General features: G+C 37.6%; 1 protein-coding gene across 3 annotated transcripts in view; it reads right to left on the bottom strand.

The window, feature by feature from the left end:
• DPY19L3 (dpy-19 like C-mannosyltransferase 3) overlaps positions 1-20,146 on the bottom strand; it is a 51,987-nt gene that overhangs the window by 11,155 nt on the left and 20,686 nt on the right. For 2 of the 3 annotated variants that reach the window (XM_048816732.2, XM_048816733.2), the window contains 11 exons: positions 19,452-19,597; positions 16,851-16,974; positions 15,224-15,358; positions 11,273-11,404; positions 9,636-9,737; positions 7,900-7,973; positions 7,486-7,644; positions 6,339-6,461; positions 5,447-5,558; positions 4,719-4,775; positions 750-832 (listed from right to left, as the gene is read on the bottom strand). In XM_048816732.2, the coding sequence (XP_048672689.2) occupies positions 750-832; positions 4,719-4,775; positions 5,447-5,558; positions 6,339-6,461; positions 7,486-7,644; positions 7,900-7,973; positions 9,636-9,737; positions 11,273-11,404; positions 15,224-15,358; positions 16,851-16,974; positions 19,452-19,597 (1,247 nt within the window). The remainder of the gene's footprint in view (positions 1-749; positions 833-4,718; positions 4,776-5,446; positions 5,559-6,338; positions 6,462-7,485; positions 7,645-7,899; positions 7,974-9,635; positions 9,738-11,272; positions 11,405-15,223; positions 15,359-16,850; positions 16,975-19,451; positions 19,598-20,146) is intronic. The other variant, XM_075118405.1, reaches the window with a different exon arrangement.

The following is a 20,146-nucleotide window of genomic DNA, read 5'->3' as shown; positions in this document are numbered from 1 at the left end:
CACCCCCAGTCTGAGTAGGTTCAATATTCACTACAAACATTCTTCACACCTCTGGCAAAGCAGGTGGTGGGCTAAATTCTAACTTCAGTGCAGCTGTGTAGGTTTAATTTGGCTGTGAGTTCTGAGTGCAGCATTCAGACCACTCTTTGCGCCAAAACCATCATGCCCCTGTGCCAGCAAGCCACTACAAATATATACACAGATTAAGTTATTTTAAAGTAAGGGCAAGAGACTGGCACATGCATACTCTGTAAAAACTGATTTTCACAAGTGAATGTCCCTCACTTTTTAATGTTATCTTAAAAAAAATAAAGATCAAAGGAAGCAGAAGTGCATCCAAGGAGATACGAAAGGTCACATGGAGATTCATTGATTTCAATACTTTTTTTTTTTTTTTTGGACCATCACCTTCTCCAAACTGAAGATTCTCTCACCTTTTCAACCAAGGGAATTATCTGTGCTTCTCCATCCACAGAGCCTAATGGAGACAACTTGTTTCCAGAAACCTTGTTGCCAAACAGTGGTAAACTCTGTACCAGGGCACAGCAGGCTGGCAAGAGTTGCAGCTATCTGTTTTCCACAGTCACTGATGTTCTAGTCCCTAGATATCCCACTCCCCTTTAATTATCCCCATAGGTCACTATAGTTCACTGATGACCTGTGGCAAATGGAACAGGAGAGCACTATATATAAGAATACTGGATTACTATAAATAGCATTTAACTTAAATAAAATAAAAATACTCTTACTTAATCCAGTTCATCAGCTCCACTGTGTCTGGATCATAGAATTCTCTCAGCTCTGACAGCTCATCCATCATTCCTGGACAGAACTAGAATTACAAACAAAACAACCTGAAGACAAAATGAACAAACCAAGTTCTGGATATTGGAACAGAGCTTAATTACAAGGTAAGTGGAAATGGCTGGTTTGAAGTATTGATCTTTTCTACCTTATAGACAAGCTGAAAGGCTTTAGTATAGCTGCCCCTCTGATGCCAATGATATGAGGGCCAATCTGGGGCCTGTTGAGGTCCTCAGCTGATGCTAGATGACCAGATAAGAGCAGAATGATCAAGGTGGCTTTTTAACTTAACTAGACCATTCCATGGTTTTGTCACCTAGAGATTAAATTACATCTTAAATATATTTGGAAACTGAAGCTAGTGGTGAATGTGGCAGTCTATTTCTGTAGCTGATATTATGTGAGTGCTTTGGAATCTGTACTGGGTGCCTACTGGTCTGTTATTTGTTATGACTTACAAAGCCCTACATCTGCTGTGTTGACTGCTTCTCTCCCAGTCTGATTCTGCTGCAGTTGAGATTGGAGAAGATACATTGGATAACACTTGGTTTAAAAGAGAGGGGCTGCTGTCAGTATGTGTCCTCTGAGAGTCCCTCAAATTTGAAACTTATTCCCCACTTTGGTCTGCTAGTAAATTTAAGGAGCTTGCAGACTTCCCTTATAAAATGATTAAACCAAAATGCTCAATTTTGAGGGCTTAAAATTTAAGAGGCCAGTTTAATAAAAGTGCAGAGCACCTGCGGTTCCTGTTTGGTCTTGGTTAGTGATGTCAGTATTTTTAGAGGTGTCAAACATCAGGCCACTTATTTAGGTGAATATATTTAAGCATCTACATTTTGGCTTCATTGTGGAAAGGAGAACTGCTAAAGTTATTCATACTGTCTCTGTTTGCCTAAGGATGAAAGCAACCAGGATGTTAAATATCATCCATAGGGATATTAGGCTGGAAATCATAACTATAAAAATAAGATTGTCCTTTCCTCATTTCTATGGAACCTCAATCTTACAGACTACATTGTTAAAGATGCCTGTCTCTGGTAAGACGTAGGCATAATGGACTACAATAAAGATATTTGTACCCTCACCAACCAAATTTCTCAAGACATAGATTTATTTGAAACACAACGTCAGGATTTCATGGCATAATAGGACTTGCTAAGGCCACAAATCTGATTAAGTCCAGAATTCCCAACAATTTGTTTAGGAATAACTGACTCATACAAACACAATTTGATAATCTTCTATGTTTAAATTGTAAAGAATGCATATAAAATCATTAAACAACCTGGATAATGACTAAAAATTTTGATTTTAACCCCCCCCCCCCAAACCTTTAAACCTCAAAGCTGAAGCAATAACATGCTGGACAAATATGGAATGGAACTATAAGTGCAATCAACATTACGCATGGAAATCCTCCAGCACGCAGTTTTATGTGAAAGTTGTAGTCTGTAGTACACTAATGTAGAAAATTCATGTGAATGGAAATGTAGATGTCTTGTAGGTTTCAAGATGTGCTATATAACTAATCTAAAAGCTGGCTAGTGTTGCAGCCACAGCTATAGCTGAATAAATAATCTTTCAGGCAAAGTATCTGGGATTGTAGCAACCACATGTCTTAAAAGAAGCTTTTATTAGCTTAGTCAGGATTAGGTTAATAATCCCATAAAATTGCTGGTTTAGGGGAGGGGACTAATGCATATTTCCTCTAATAAGTGTAATCTCAAAGTGCTATGCTAAATGGTTTTGCTTACAACTACTTCACAAGAACCAGACATGATGGCCATTTAAACGTTATTTTTACATATAATAAATATGGAAGATGTTTATGCAGTCTGTGAACATGTGGTGTGTGAAAAGAATAATTTATCAGGTGCAAAGCAAATATTGTATGTCTTGACATACAACAGAATCAACTTACACCTTCAGCTTTGTTGCAAAGGTTGGGATGGGCGATATAAATAAACCATTCCTTTGTCATGGAAAGAAAAGATTCTGGACCTCTCTCAGTAGAGAGGTAAACCGCTGTCTCTGGCCATACTCTGAGGATTGGCTCACTGACAGCATTTTAATCTATTTGTTGAAACGTTTTCAGCCCTGACGAGGGAGTAGTAATAGTCAGAATTTTGGGGAATTGCCATTTTCCAAGTTTTTTAAATTGCGTCTTAGCTAGCAGAGAATTCAATCCCCTTTTTGGAAAGCCCTTACTTAAGGGTCTGATCCTGAAAGATGCTGAGGATTTTGAGAGGAGCTAAATCTGTTTACTCACATTGAACATTCAGTACCTTGCAGAGTTAAGATCTTAAACTCTATGAATTAGCCTTAATACTTGCACTATTTGGATACCGGGCTCTTCAGGTAGTTTGAACACATCTATGGGCCTGATCCACAGCCCATAAAAGTCAAAGGAGTCTCCTGTTGACTTCAGTGGACTTTGGATTGGACCCTATATGCTTCAATGAAACTTCAGAAATGGATACTGGATTCAAAGATCTCAGCTTGTGACGAGTTGGACTGAATGTCATCATAGTTGATGTGTTACCTGAGACAGCATCCTACAGACAAAGGACTTGCCACATCTAGCATGGATAGAAATGGATACATCCCATCCATTCTCTGGGATGTGGAGAGGTGCTACATTTCCTAAACTGGCACTCCGGAAGGAAAAAACAGTATCCCTAAAAATGTGCAAAAAACCAAAACAAAACCACATCTGCCAAAATAGGAAAAAGAACCATGACCTAGTGGGACACAGTGGTCTAGATTATGTCAATAGTTTGACTTTCCATTTTGCCTCTGAACTGTATTTACTTTTTGCTTTTAAAATAAATTAATAAAATTCACAAGGAGACTTCACAGAGCTTCAGAATTTTCTCTATTCCTAGGTTTATTATGAAGAATATTATGCTCAGTTCCTTGGTTATTATGAAGATTCCCTTTCTTTTTTTTTTAACTCCGATAATAAGCTTCACCTTGAGTTTCTTTGAAGCTAATGATTTCAAGGGAAACCTCTTGTCTCCCATTGGGGATAGCAGAAATAATTTCTACATCAAACTAGCTCCTGAATTTTTTTTTTTGTTTCTATAAATATAGATTAAAAGAATGGCCTGCCCAGTTGTCGGTGTTCCATTAAATTAATGATCTAAATCTCTGTGATATGACAGGCTGATCAGACTAATAGTCTACTTCATATATGCCATTATTTTGGAACTTTATTTTATCTTGGTGTTTCATAAACACATTGTTTCATGTATTTACATATAAAAGCTTGAGCCTTGTTATCTTTTGCTCCTGAGACAGGGTTGATGATAACACAAATCTTAGACTCGTTTAATTCTGTAGATTTACTTCAAAGATTGCATAAGATGAAATACAGCAGTAGAGTAGAAGATAATCATTTCTTCTCCTAAAATGGATCATTACACCAGTTAACAATCTGTATCTTAACTGCAACTTACCTATAAGTACTTAAAATTAGAACACATATAAGCTTACATTTTCAGAATATAGGAATGAAAATCATTTCTAACTGATAATTTGCACACATAACTACCACAATTGCACATGCACTTGTAGTATCTTAGGATGCAAGTAATTAGTCAGATGCAACTGTTCATTTGAGTAAATGCATATGCAATTTAAACAGGCAATCAATATTTTTACACATGCAATTACATCATTTTCTTAAAATTCAGCCATAAATCTCGTGCTATTAGCTAAAACCTCTCTCACCCAGTATTTATTTTCAAATGTACAGTTTTGAGGCAGTATGAAAAACAGGGATATGTTTTTACATCTGAAACATGGATCTCAGACTTCTCTTATTACAATCAGGAATTTAATTTAAAAAAATTCATTTTTTTTTACCCAGGAGGGAAAAAATACCAAAATATTAAGACGAAAACATTTCTTACCTTATAAGAAAGGTACAGCAATGTGATTATTGGTACCAAATACCTAATGACCCATAGCTAGGACAAAAACCCAAAACAAACATTGATTAGATTTTATAGCGAAATTTAAAGTTTTGATATAAATGAACATTTATATTTCCTTTATGATTGACGCACTGACCGTGTAATGGAATCTGCACAGCCCTAAGTATCTGCCTGTGCAGATCACGTTTCAAGATCAGGGCCTATTTGTTCTGAGCTAAAGACCAATAGCATTTGAAATCCTTCTATATAGAAGGATTTCAAACCACCACAAAATGTTACTTTACACTTATGCATTTTAATCTCCTATGAAGTTCAAAAAATCTACTGTACAGTATAATAAACAAATTCTAAGTCTCTCTTCAAACTGCTGATTAATTCTAAAAAATTCTATGATTTTTATTCAGTCAAGATGTTACTAGCCTTCACAGCTTCTTCTATATTGCCACCTAGTGCATTAAAATGGCATTGCTTAAATTATAAAACCCCAGGAAAATACTAGTTTAAATTTAAAATGAATCATTTATCTGAATACACATTTTAGTAGTATTAACTAGTGCTTTTTAAATGTTTTCATGTAGTGTAGGTGAGAGGCCTAAAAACATTTGATTCATTTCATATCTACCTTTAAAAGGCTGAAGCTTCATTTGTCTAATTATGGGAAAATACAGAATTTCAAATACTGTCATAAGAAATATAGCTCTAACCCTCTGTGGTGTGTGGAGATGAACAGATTTCAGGACAAATCCCCAAACTTCAGTACTGCACAAACCAAAAGAAGCAAATACACACATATGGGATGTCCAAAGGTACTTCATTCTGGAAGACAAGCAAGTTTTCATTGATCATATGGAGCTATACTACTGTACAAGAGGGCTTGAAATTTTTTATAAGTAAATGTTGGTAAAAGTCTATTTTACAAAATACTCACAAACCAATGAAATTTTCATCAATGATAATAAATTTACATATAAGTGAAGTAAGAAAAATGATCCTTTAACTTTTTTAGAGTTTAAGAATGCTTACTTTGCATATTTGACATATGATGTTGACAACGTGTTTAATTGTTATAAAGCTTTTAACTTCTTGAATCTCAATGTCTACTGCTATTAAATAATTGTCTAACCCCCACAAAATTTCATGAAAATTTGAAAATTTAAATAGTTGGCAATAGAAAAAAATGCTTACAAATCAACATGAATATCAATTGAAATCCTACAAAAATAAAAATTAATTTGCCAAGCCTATGTACAATCATGAAAAATATTTTGTCTAGTCAGTAACTTCAGAGGAACTTCAAACACAACTTTCTTGTGTTCCGAGGACACTGAGGATTGGCATCATAGCAGAAGTAACTGACTAAAAGATCAAATTTGGCAGCTTGTCACAAAGGCTTGAGATGAAATACTTTGCCCCCAAAATTGTGTGTTTTCTCTGTGATCTGACTGTTTTGGGAAAGATCCTGTTGGGAAGGGTTAATTGCACCAGCAAGCAGGCAGTAAGATGGAGAAAGCAGAGCGTTGCATGGGGGTTATGACTAGTGTGTTAGATATTAAATATTCAACAGCTTGCAGAGACAATAAAAATTTTTTAAAATACCTCATTGTGCTTAAAGCCAGGCATCCAAACAGAATTGTGTGCATTAAGTTGTAGGCAGCTCCAGGCTTCAGTAGTATTGTGCAAATTTCCGTTTTATCCATGGATTGGACATTAGCTGAACCACTGAACGAACAAACAAAAAATCAGTGCTGTGCTAGGCTTAGCAATACATTATTTTAAAATTGCACATTTGCATGCAGTTTAAAATTATTTTTAACTCTTGATGCCATAGAGACTAAAGCTCCTGATGTTAGTACTAATTAACTTTTCATTCTTAAAATGGTGTTTAAATATTTCACTTGCAGATAATGATGATTACAGTAATAGCACCTCCATAATGAAATGTCAGGTTTTCTGTTTTCATCTCTGGGGTGTTGGTTATGGCTTTTAAATGAACTTTTAAAATAAATAAAAATGTTAGTGTAGTTATTTACAATACACTATAATGCAAATCATGGAAATACTAAAACAAATTCACATGAGAAATTCAGTGATTGCCAATACAAAATTTACCATTTAGTTGGGTTTTTTGGTGGGGGCCAAAACTTATGCCCCAGAATCTCAGCTGTAGCCAAGTGTGACAGCACTGTAAAGGAGTTAACTGCAGCTCCTGGATTCTGGGACCAGTTCTACATTGGCCCTAGAATAGATTGGAATAGCGGTGGGGTAGGTCACAAACTATAACTTGCTGGAATGCAGTAATGCTCCAGCCATGTCCCTCCTATCCCTGTGCCAGGGACACGGTGAATTGACATAGACCAGACTCTGTCAACTGGGGACTTCCCCATGATTGGGAGATCCTCAAGTGGAAGCAACTGGTAATTCTCTGGCTGCTTTGCAGAGGGGGACTGGAATGAATTAGAGACACTATATTTTGTAGTAAGTAATTTTTTTGTTTTGTTTTTTGTTATAGTCAGTAACATAGTTTGGGGCTCTATAAAGACTAATTACAACTAAATCTTATTACACACTTTACATTTTGAACTTCAGATATGAAGTGATTTACTTTCTTATTTTTACAACCTCTCTCTTCATTGTCTGTTGAGTACTTGTGGTAAAGTGTACTGTATACTGCTGTGTTCACCTATGTCCGTTATTTAGCCTACTGAAGAAAAATTCAGGAAAATCTAGTTCTGAAACACAGTACCTGAGATTCTGAAAAGCAACAACAGCAGCTGCTACTGCCATAAGCAAGAGAACAAATAGGTAGGCATAAAAAAGTAATGTATCAGAGAGTCTTGCAAAAGTATTAAATGGCAGCAGACCAAATGCTTCTTCACAGAGGTACAGGTTAGCATCGAAATCTCTAAAGAAAGTAAATAAAAACAGTCATACTATAGATTTCATAACTGGTGGCTACATGAAAGGTTCACAGTTTCCTTATTGAATAAGGCAATCATGAAACTATGCATACAGGTGAAGATTTCTACCTCTTGTTCATATCATGCACTTATTTCAGATCTTGGTTGCAAATAATAAATGTTGACCTGAAGATCTAACTTTGACAATGAGCTGATATAATGAAGTAACACTGAAAATTTCAGATTAACTGATATCCTACCTTGTTGTTCCAAATCCAAATTTTGCTTTCAGGAATTTAAATATATGTTCATCTGACTCAAGATTAAGAATTTTCTATTGGGGAAGAAAATAAAGTTACATTTTTCTGCTAGAAATTAGAATACAGCTTCTCTTCTCTTAAAGACTTCATATATTAAAAAAATTATTTACACACTGAAATTGTGAAACAATTCATAATTGTTCAGCTGTAGCCTTAAAGTGCATTTCTACTGTGCTAAACTTTGCAAAAATGGCGCTGTGAAGTTTAATGTTTGTCTTTCGATACTTTTTGTATCATGTGTTCCCAGTTACTTTTCTAACTCTAAGTCTTGAGATCTCAGTCTGTAGTCTGAAAGTCAACTTGGGTTCTTTTTGTTTTCAAGCACCTTCACTAATAGAGGACAAATTATGCCTTCAAGTAGGTTTATGATCACTGACTTTTATCATGCCCTACCATAAGTAAGGCCCTACTAAATTCATGGTCCATTTTGGTCAATTTCACGGTCATAGGATTTTAAAAATAGTAAATTTCATGATTTGAACAGTTGAAATCTGGAATTTCACAGTGTTGTAACTGTAGGAATCCTGACCCAAAAAGGAGTTGTGGTGGGGAGGGGTCGCAAGGTTATTGTAGAGGGTTGTGGTACTGCTACTGTTACTTCTGCGCTGCTGCTGGCGGTGGCACTGCCTTCAGAGCTGGGCAGCTGGAGAGCACTGTCTGCTGGCCGGGAGCCCAGCTCTGAAGGCAGAGCTGCTATCAGCAGCAGCACAGAAGTAAGGATGACATGGTATAGTATTGCCACCCTTACTTCTGCGCAGCTGCTGGTGCACCTTCAGAGCTGGGTGCCCAGCCAACAGCTGCCACGCTCTGGCCACCCAGCTCTGAAGTAAGAATGGCAATACCATGGCTCCTCTAAAATAACCTTGAGACCCACCTGCAACTCCCTTTTGGATCAGGACCCCCAATTTGAGAACTGCTAGTCTCTCCCGTGAAATCTGTATAAGGTAAAAGCACACACAAGACCAGATTTCACGGTGGGAGACCACATTTCACGGTCCATGATGCGTTTTTCATGGCTGTGAATTTGGTAGGGCCCTAACCATAAGTGTGTCTTGTGGAACTCCACTGCCTTCAGTCCCATTGTCTGCTAGGTTTTGATCTATTGTACAAGCAAATTGTTGATACATAAGGACTAGAATCCAGGGCACACTCCCTCAGCTGCACAGTGCTAGCAGGAGAATAATGTGATCATAAGAGGAGCTTTTTCCCCCCCTACTTTTAAATGTATAGATTTGTCTCTGTGTACACACACAGCAGATATAAGTAAAAAGCTGTCTTTTTATATAGTAACTTTTCGGAGTAGAACTGCACTTTAACTTTTTAAATGGATTTGAGTCTAACAGAAATGGATGAAAAGATTCACAAGTAACAAGAGTGTCTTGTAGTGCTATAAAGCAGTATCTGCCTTATTCTTCCCACAGAAGTACCGATAAAGTTATACATTTATGTGCATGCATAAGTTGTTGCAGAAATGGGGTCAACTTGTGATGAGAGGGTTCCAGAAAAGAGAGGTTAAAAAGATTCTTGGACAAAAGATCTGAAACTCTCTTCAGCTCCTAAAATCTACTGTTTTAAATTAGGCGAAATCTCATGATTTACTACACAAAAATGCTTACACCACATATATTTATCTAATTTCTAACTTTACATATGTAGAAAACTTCATATTTACCTACCTTAATAAAGTTATTAACTAGAAGTGTCAAACATAACACCAGGAGTACATGGAAGGAAAGTTTCCCAAGTCTATTAAGCAAGCATCCCGTTTTCATGTTTTTCTAGAAATTAAATGGATTGGTATTTTAGTCTTTTAAAAGATTTAGGATTTTTATATATCTGGAACAAGAGATAAAATAAGCTGCTTCAAATTACTTGTTTAAATATGATTAAAAATTATTGCATATTATTAACCACCATGTGTATTCTCCAGGCTGCTGTGGAAATCATTACATTCTCAATGTGCCAATGGGGCAAAGGGCATTCTCTTAATTCAACATGAGTATCGGCTAGACTACATGGCCTTCTGGAAGATCTCCCAGTTTAAAGCTCCAGATTTAACAATGCTCCTGGTGCCACTCACAGGCAGTTTGGGATGGGAGCAGACATTGTCTAATTAGAAGATCACAGTTCTGGTCTTATGCTGCCACATAGGATGGGTCAAGAACTATGATCCTGTAATTACAGCTGGTTTGACTTAGGGCTCCTTCCTACAAAGGATTCTGACGGCTTGGAGTTAAGGATCTGTCTGAGCCCTACCGAAATCAATGAGATACTATGTGTGTAAAGGTCTGTTCTTACATATACCTTTGCAAGATCAGGGTCTCCGCCTGCATATTTGTAAATGTTAATAGCAAGTATAGAATTGTGACATTGCTGATACCTCCCAAATTGTAACATTTTTAGATGTATCCGTTAATTATCAGTGAGTAAGAGTAATCACTGAGCCTTTACTCTGCTGGAAATCGTCTAACCAACAGTAATATAGCCTGTTGAAAATGACCGCCCTGAACCTTTGAGAGGGGGGTATTTGGCTGGCTGGTGGAATGAAGGGACATGTGCTTTATGGGTGGGGGGGGGAACTGCTGTAAAAGGGTCAGCGTGGTCACTGACTCATCCCCTAGGAATGCAGGGTTTAAAAGGGGCAGCTTGGGCATCCTGGGGCACCAATTATTCAGGGAGGATGGGGTTCCCCTGTAAAGCTTTGGAGTCCATTTGTTTTGGCCCTATAAAAGGGGGGAAGTAAACCTGACTGGGTTTGAGGGAGAGGCAGCCACACTAATTGCTGGCGCCTCCTTGTGGCAGATGTCCAGTGCAGGTACTCCATAGGAAAGGTATACAATGACTGGATAAATGGCTTGGAAAAATACTTAAAAAGAGGTATTCGTTAAAGGAACAAACAGGGGGTGGTTGGGGGGGGGGGGTTTGGCTCCCTGCTATACCAATCATAGGATCCCCATTCTTATAGCCCACCTTAACTCTCCTACGAGGGAGGGTGGCTGGTAAGGTCCTGGCAATGGATTTGCTGGAGGGACCTGGATAGAAAGAGGGGGAGCTGATAAAAGCCCCATAGGTAATTTCGGAATAAACATGGTTACCTGCACTGTACACTTTTATTTGCCGGGTAGTCCCAGACATCTAATAATAAAGTTGCAGCCTGATTAAATCTATGTCAAATGTCTCCTGTCCTTGTACTGGTATAGCCAGACTAAGAGTGTTGAGGAAGGGGAGAGATTATTCTAAAAACTTAACTACTTTTAAATTTGTCATACTGCTTGTTTACTATTACAAAACAAAAAATGTTTTGAGCACATACCTGAACTGTTCTTGCTAGCAAGACTGACACATTAAAACTTATAAGTAGGGATCCAAGAATCATGGAATTAAAGAACTGTAGACCACAGACCAGTAGTATGCCTGTTAACTGTATAATGTACAGCCATGTAACCTGCAACAAAGAGATGTTATTTATGCCAGAATATTTAGAAAAATATTTGCTTTTCCCTGAACAAAAGCGAGTATTTTTACTGTTGGTCTCTTTCACTTATGTCAATCACTTCTAGTGTTAAATGTGGTATTGTGAAAGTTTCAGATCATCATATTCAGTGGTACTATCCTATCTTTGTATAATATTCACACACAAGAATCAATAATTAGGTTAATAGTATTTCATGCTTTTGCTATGAATGTTTGATGACCCAGTGACCTAGGCATATGAATGTTACAACTAGGAAAAAGTTAATCACATAAAATGGCTTAAGCATCGTGGGGAAGTATCTTTCTGTGCCAGCATTTGGGATCACAAATATTTATTCTTCTTATAGGATTATCATTGCCAGCAAATGACAGTTGTACAACAAGCAACTAAATTTTCTTGAGCTTCTTATGAAACTGCAATAGATAAGGATGCTTAACTGGATATTCATGTTAAAAAAACAATTTATTTCACTGATGTATGATACTGTGTGTTTCTTTTAATTAGTACTTTGCATATGGTAGAGTTCAATGCTGGATTACAGCATTGGCCTACATCAATACCAAATAGATAAGATCCAATTTTAAGTCAATATGCAACAACATTCTGTGGCAAAGACACTTTTTAAAATATCTTATAATTCTTTAGGATGAAATGAACTGCCAAACTTTGTGGTAACTGCTGAGGTACATCAATGGCTATCCTGAGCATATGTCTGCAGATATACATAAGAGACCTTTTGTGGAATTTTGGGATGTTTATAAAGCAGATTATGAGTAGTTTTAGTCTTTCATCCCTGTTGATTTTAAGCATAAATTAATACAATTACTTTAAAATTCAAGTCACCATCTTTTTGACTTAAGCTGTCTGACAGTGAAGTAGTATTCAATTTACACAGGAATACTAGCCATAAATCTATACATTACCCATTCTTAAAGTATTGTCTGTTGGATCATCTTACACTTAATGTAGCAATACTTAGAACACAGGTTGAGATCATCTCTATGGAACTGGCAGGCTTTTGATATTGAACTTAAGGAAAATGTCTTCTTCCTAGCTAAACAATCATTCAGCTGATAGTGAATTCCAGTTTTCTCATTCTCCTTACAACAACCTTTTTGTCAGTTCAGTTCAGCACCATAGTGATGGCTTCTGTTCTACGGTAAACTTGAATGTCTCAAGGGTATAATTGGTCTTGCTTGTTGCTGCAACAGCAATCTGGTCCATTCTGTTCCTCCTTTTTTGATGTATGGTGCAGTGACTATAACTGTCTTTCAAACTATGATTGAAGGTTGTCTTGACAACCTTCAGACAGTTTTATGACTTTACCTAGCCAAATAGTTATCCTCTCCACACAGTTTATCTGACAGATTCAGCACGACGGCAGGTGCTTGTAGAATCAGTATCTTCAACATTTCCCATGTAAGATTTTCTGTTAATTTTTGGGGGCTCTGGTGGTGGCTCAAAAGCTGAAGGAGAACCCTACTGTATACCTTTAATAGATAAGCACCTTTGGGGGCACTCTACAGTATCTAGCGCAATGGAGACCTGAGACTGTTTTATGTTTGGGAGCTACAGTAATATGAATATTAAACAACCTACAACTATACAAAAATTATGAGATATTGGACCTTGTTCTGTCCCCAAGTGACTTCAGAAGGGTTGCATGGATGTAAGTCATAAAAGAATTGTGCCCAATTTATGGTTTCTATAGTTCTGTATATTACTGCATGACACATAATGCAATACCATACAATTTAATATAGCCTTCAAATCACACCATTTCAAATAGAAGATTTTGTAATTTAGGATGTAAACAGAAAATCTCTCAAACAAAAACTTCCAATCAAGATATTTAAAAATGGATCCCTGATGTTAGGCTCCTAAGTTCTTATCCTGGCACATAATTACATGACCTGAATTTCAAAAATGCTGTGCATCCAGCAGCTCCTATTGAAGTAAGTGGGAATCCTTGGCCAATAGGTATGCAAACAGCATTTACCTAAAAAGAAACTTCATTTTCAGTTTCTGCTGACCAACTACAGGAATATAAACTTCTCTGATGGTTGATCACACCCCCAGGACTGTTGAACTGAAATCAGAATTAGGACTTTCCTTAAAGCATTCATGCTCATTAGTTATGAGTATTATCGGATTCAGATAGCCTCGTGGCTTACAGGTATTACACTTGTAATACTTTTTTAAACTAGTTACTATAATTTAACCTAGTTTTTCCTCTGAAGTTTTTTGTTTTAAAATGTAAAAACATTTGTTTCTCTTGATTAAAGGGCAAAAAATTATATTAGTGCTAGAACCCTTTAGCACTGTCCATTTCTTATTCAATATATGAAGTTACTTAACATTACAATTAGTATACCATTACATTGGCAACTAAAAAGAACATGAGAGAAATATTTTATTTCCTGAATAATTTTAATTGATCATACACATTCATGGGAGTGACAGTAAGTAAATCTTATAAATAACATAGTTGACAGGTGATTTTATTATTTTTCGATAAATTCAGACCCATGAATTTATTAAGGATGCATACTCTCAACAAAACATACTTAAATATAAACTGAGAGTTACTTTCCACCATTGCAAATTCAAATACAGCATATGCTAGAAACATGCTAAAAATGTTTTTAACTGTACAAAAAATGCAGAGTTCTCTGGAATAAATCTTGCTATGTATTTGTAGTTTTTTTTCTAAATTGGCAAAAAATTGGCCGTGATTAAATCTGTATGAATTAGATATTCTTGATTTTTTTTCTTTCTGGAATCTTAACTTTTTAAAACAATAAATATTCACTGAGATGCTTTATGCTGTTTAACTGTTGTATAATTTATTGCTTCAAATCAAGGTTTTAGAATACTGCATCCAGTTTAAAAGTCTTTATGCAATTACTTTTGTATTTTACCAGACCTAACTAAAGCTCTTATCCTACAAAGATTTATGCAAGTGCTTAACTTGCTACATAAGAGTAGTCCCAATGGGATGGGACCATTCATGTATGTAAAGCTGAGCACAACCATAATTCTTTACAGTATGAAGACCTTAGTCGTCGTCATGCTAGCAAGAATACAAAAGTTTTACACTTTCATGTATTTAATGCTGCTGTATATTTGGTAGAATCCATGTTTGACAAGTATTTGTGATCACAACTGCAGCTGACATGATTTCATTTGGTTACAATGCCCAGCGAAGACATGGTTTTTTGTTGTTGGGTTTTTTCCTTGTTGTTACAAACCATTTTAGCAGAGGCTGTAGTAAGACTATGGGCTTAGTAAGGTTTTAGCACAGTTTCTGAACATGAGCTCCCATACCTGCTTTCAGATCTACCTGATTGCAAGCATTTATTTGTGTGGAATCAAATGGAGAATTGGGGCCCTGGTTTGTAACTATAATTGCTGTGGCGGCAAATAGTTTTATAATCAAGTTTGGCCATAATCATGTTTGAAAATGATCCCCAAAACACTAGTTGAGGACAGGGCTTCACTATTACAGAACTTAAGAGTTGCACCAAGTGAACAGGAACAAAGCCAGACAAACATTCCAGCTGAAAAATCATATTCAGTTACCCAAAAAAGTGTATATGTTCAAATTACTCAGTTCTATCTCTGTTATATTATAGGAAATAACTGATTGTGGTTATTTAAGAGCTCATCACAGAAGTGCACTGCATATGATGTGCTACTTTCAAATGTAGAACACTGTGCAAAGGAACTTCTCAAAGCTACATTCGTATTAGACTCAGAAAGTCTGGTCATGGCCAGAAATAAGATTACCTTTGTTGTGGGAAGCATGTCAAGACAGTCCAATATGAATAATACTAATGCTTGCATCAGCATCATAAACTGATTGAATTGCCAAGTCAGGCTAAAGAGAAAGGTTGATATAAACACTGCCAGAAGTGTCAGTTTCTGAAAAGAGAAAGTTCTTATGTAACTTACTTATCTCCATCAATAAGTGTTTGGGGGGGGGGAGGGTTCTCTCAAGGGTTAAATTAAAAGAGTACATGTCTAGAGTTTGACACTGAAACATCTTAATTTCTAACTACAGTACTTGGATTGCAATGAGACAGCTGGTATTTAGAGTTTCAAGTACCCCAATTTACACACACAATTTAATTTTGCAGGTGCAAAATTGCAGTAGCAAATATTACAGTTGTAATTTCACCTGAAAAAACAGCTAGGTCTCAGCTCAGCTTGAAAACTTATCTGTTAGGCTAGGGGCGGGCAAACTTCTTGGCCTGAGGACCACATCAGGTTTTTGAAATTGTATGTAGGGGCGGTTAGGGAAGGCTGTGCCTCCCCAAACAGCCAGGCATGCCCCCACCCTGCTTCTTGCCCCCGATGGCCCCCCCAGGACTCCTGCTCCATCCACCCCCTGCCCCTAACTGCCCCCCACCGCCCCATCCAACCCCTCCTCTCCTTCCTGACTGCCCTCCCCTGGGACTCCTGCCTCCATTCAACCTCCTTTCCCTGCCTTCTGACCGCCCTGACCCCTATCCATGCCCCTGACCAGCCCCTGAACTCCCCTGCCCTCTATCCAATGCCCCAGCTGCTCCCTGCCCCCTTACCACGCTGCCTAGAGCATCAGTGGCTGGTGGCGCGGGTGCACCAGGACAGGCAGCCGTGCAGCACAGAGCACCGAGTCAGGCTGGGCTCTGCAGCCCTGCTGCCCAGAGCATTGCACCACACAGCAGCGTGGATCCGGGGGGGGGGGAAGAGGTGGGGGCAGCCTCCTGGGCCAGGAGCTCTGGGCCTGGGCAGGACGGTCCCGTGGGCCGGATGTGGCCCATGGGCTGTAGTTTGCCCATCTCTGTGATACGCTCATGTTGGGTATGTTGTGTTTCATTATGTTGACCAAATCTGAAGTAATGACTTAAAACTGACAGTTGCACAAACTGTATTATGTACATGCTTTTACTGCTACAACTCAGGGTTAACTCTTAATTTTTTTAATGTAAAATTAAAGTAGGGGGGAAAAAAACTAATCTTTGGGCTTTGTAAGGCTTTTTCCTAACCTCTCTTTGAGTGACACTCTTATGACCTCCCAAATATATAAAACTCTACTTCTTGTGCTCTGTAAATTTTTTCCTTTCAACAGTGAAATCTTTTATTAAAAACAGATTTCTTTTGCAATTTTTTTCAACCCTGAATGCATTTATCAGTGTTTGCACCCCTTCATAGTTCAATTTGTTTAAATTAATTGCAAGCTCCTCAGAGTAACAATTCTTTCTACCATCTATTTGTACAGTGCCTTCTACATTTCCATTACTATATTTAATAATAGTGCTTTCCTTCTGATTTATAGTCAGTTACCCGAAGCACACACTTCTGTTTTCAGCAGCTCTCCTGACATTTCAGATACTAGTTTTGCTATATCAAATATGTTGTTAGAAATACTTACTTCATGAAGAGGCCGTAAATGAGATCTGAACAGGTATGTGATTGCTGCTATTTGAACTGCAAAGAATGGCAGTGCCCAGTTCTCTCTTAATGGAATGGTGAATTCTACTCTTGTGGTATCTATTCTACACAAAACAAATGCAGAGATTCATAAACACAACCAAAACCCAGGCTTCTGCAAAGACGATTTCAATTAAAATTGAAATCTTATTTGGAAAATCATATCTAGGCTCCTGCAAATTGTTTCTCAGGTAGCTGAATGTTGAGTCCCCTTAACATCCCTAGCTCTGAAAACTTGCCAAGAGGCACATCCATGGTTGGTTCATTCATGACCAAAACTTCTTCCTCTTGACTCTTTAACTCCCCTTATTTTCAGATAGCTGTTACTGTGGAGCCAAGCCTCCTCTTGGGGAGCAGAGTTCGGGCGATCTAAAGAAAAGTGCTGGCATTTTTCAGGTCAATGGCAATATATTTCTCCTCAGTTTGGCTTTCAGGAGGTATAGCTGAATAGATAGCTGTCATTTTCCTCACTGTAATTCAAGTGCATTGTACTAATGGCATGACTGAATCCCATTGAACAGGACAGCAAGAGACTTCTCGCCTTTCCTGAAACATTCTGACACTAAAAGTGTTATTATCAAAAGACAAGGGCAACCACTCAGCACAGTCATTTCCAGAATCTCACTGCCATGTACACTAGCCAAACCAGACAGTCTCTATGCAAAAGAATAAATGGACACAAATCAGATGTCAAGAATTAGAATATTCAAAAACCAATCAGAGAACACTTCAACCTCCCTGGACACTCAATTACAGACCTAAAAGTCTCAATTATTCAACCAAAAAAAACTTCAAAAACAGACTCCAATGAGAAACAGCAGAACTGGAATTAATCTGCAAACTAGACACCATTAAAATAGGCTTGAATAAAGACTGGGAGTGGATGAGTCATTACACTAACTATAAAAACTATTTCCCCATGCTAATTCCTCCCCCCTACTGTTGCTCTCACCTTCTTGTCAACTCTTTGAAATAGGCCATCCTGATTATCACTACAAAAGTTTTTTTCTCCTGCTGATAAAAGCCCACCTTAATCAATTGGTCTCGTTAAGAGTTGGTATGGCAACCCCCATTTTTTCATGGGGGGTGTGTGCTTGTGTATATATAGAAATATCTATACACACACACACACACCTCTCTCTCTCATTTATTTTATATAATTTATAGTAGCCATGTTAGTCTCTATCAGCAGAAAGAACGAGGAGTACTTGTGGCACTTTAGAGACTAACAAATTTATCTGAGCATAAGCTTTCCTGGGCTAAAGCCCACTTCATCAGATGCATGCATTATCTTCCTACTGTATTTTCCACTGCATGCATCTGATGAAGTGGGCTTTAGCCCAGGAAAGCTTATGCTCAGATAAATTTGTTAGTCTCTAAGGTGCCACAAGTACTCCTTGTTCTTTCTGCTGATACAGACTAACATGGCTACCACTCTGAAACCAGACAAGTGTAAATAATCCCATGTCCATTTCTCCTTATGTAGCTGAAGTAAGTGAAAATGTAACAACCTGTTCATCTGAACCATTCTTACCTACAAGACCCTAGTACAGTACTTCAAACAGTAATTCTATGGCAGAAACTCCCCATTATCCAAATTGGTCCCATGTACTCATTTTATCTGGATAAGTAACCTCCTTCTACTGCACACTATTTATTAGAAAGTTGGAGAGAAAACAAGTCCATTCCAAGTCTTCCATATATGGAAAAAATTACCTCTTAAATATGAAATACTATATATCGTTTTAAATTACTTTCTCCTCTAGAGCACTAAAAACACTAGATAACTATAAGAAATCACTTTGTAACTGATTTGCTTACAGTCAAATTACTTTACAGCAGTCACAACTACTGACTAACATTTCAAACACCTTTGGGACAGCTTTGATAGTACTGACATTATACTTTTATTTTCTTGATTTTTAAGTTTCAGAAAACAACTGAAAGTTTAAGAGTCAGCCTCACTCAAGCTGGTGGTAGGGCAATGCAAAGCAGCTAATCTGATCCCTTAAGGATTCCCTGAATTGAGGATTCCTTAGGTGCCATCGCAGTACAGCAGGTCCTATGCCACCTTTTTCCTGACCCACAATGCAAGAGGTATCTATAGGGGAACAAAGGGAGTGGTTGGGACAGAAGTTCTGGTCACCCTAAGCTCTTGGGGATGTGGTACATCTGGCATAAGTCACTGCACCTCTTAGAATACTCTGACTTGCATTGAGGGGATATGAGGCTGGCACAGAAGGGCTGCTCAATGTGGGAACTACATAGGCGGCTAAAAGCCACTGGGGAACTCCCTCTTCAGTCTGGTCCAAAAAGAGCTTGGATAGGCCATATTTTTAGAGAGTTTCCTCAAACTTTTGACTATCTCTAATTATATCTAATGTTTTTAAATATCTGGCTGATCTAAAGAGAGACCCTCTCTGCTGTTTTATGCTCTCCCTTACCCCCAATTTAATCCTAGCAATGCACTGTTTTAATATGTCTTAACCTTATGTGTCAGAAACTAAAACTTTAGAAGGGTCACATGTTATTTCACACTCACCTGTTTGTAATGTACCAGAAAGCTGCTAACAAACCTGAAAGCCATGTTCCACTAAGAAGCCAGCTGGTTACATACAGAGCAATGACATAAAGTGCCTGAAGTCCAAACAAAGTGTAGATATAAAAATAAACAGGCTCTAAATAATTCTGTAAAACAGAGGAATATTGTAGTTAAATTATTTCCAGTATTTTATAAAATTAATGTGAATTTAAAGGTAATGTCTCAACACTTTTGCAAAATAACAATACAAATAATCAGTGTTAAAGACCAGTAAAATGGTATTAAAAACCCAGTACATTTTTTCAAAAATACATTTATCATTATGACCCAGTGATTCAAAAATCTATTTTAAGTGCCTAAATGTAGTTTACTCATAGTCCATAATAATATGAAGGGCTGTTAAGCAAACCCTTTCAAAGCTTCCTGTTTAAAGTCCCATCTTACACTCTCGTGGTCTCCACCTCTCAATACCCTGCCCACTCACAGGGAGGGAACTCACCTGTAATAGCTACAAGAATCTTCACATCCCTTTACCCACAAGGGTGAGGTGAGCTGCTAGCCAGAGAGAATGTAGTAGGAAGGCTATATTTACTCTTCTAATTAAATGAGGCAAGCTAGGAGAGTTTCCCTCATAGTCCTGGCATATTACAAGGCAGCACCATCACTTGGCCAGACCTATCCTGCTTCTTAAAACC

Source organism: Caretta caretta, chromosome 12 (assembly GCF_965140235.1).
Source record: "Caretta caretta isolate rCarCar2 chromosome 12, rCarCar1.hap1, whole genome shotgun sequence".
Taxonomy (NCBI): domain Eukaryota; kingdom Metazoa; phylum Chordata; order Testudines; family Cheloniidae; genus Caretta; species Caretta caretta.
The sequence above is the reverse complement of the archived record's forward strand: the minus strand, read 5'-3'. Positions and strand labels throughout refer to the sequence as shown.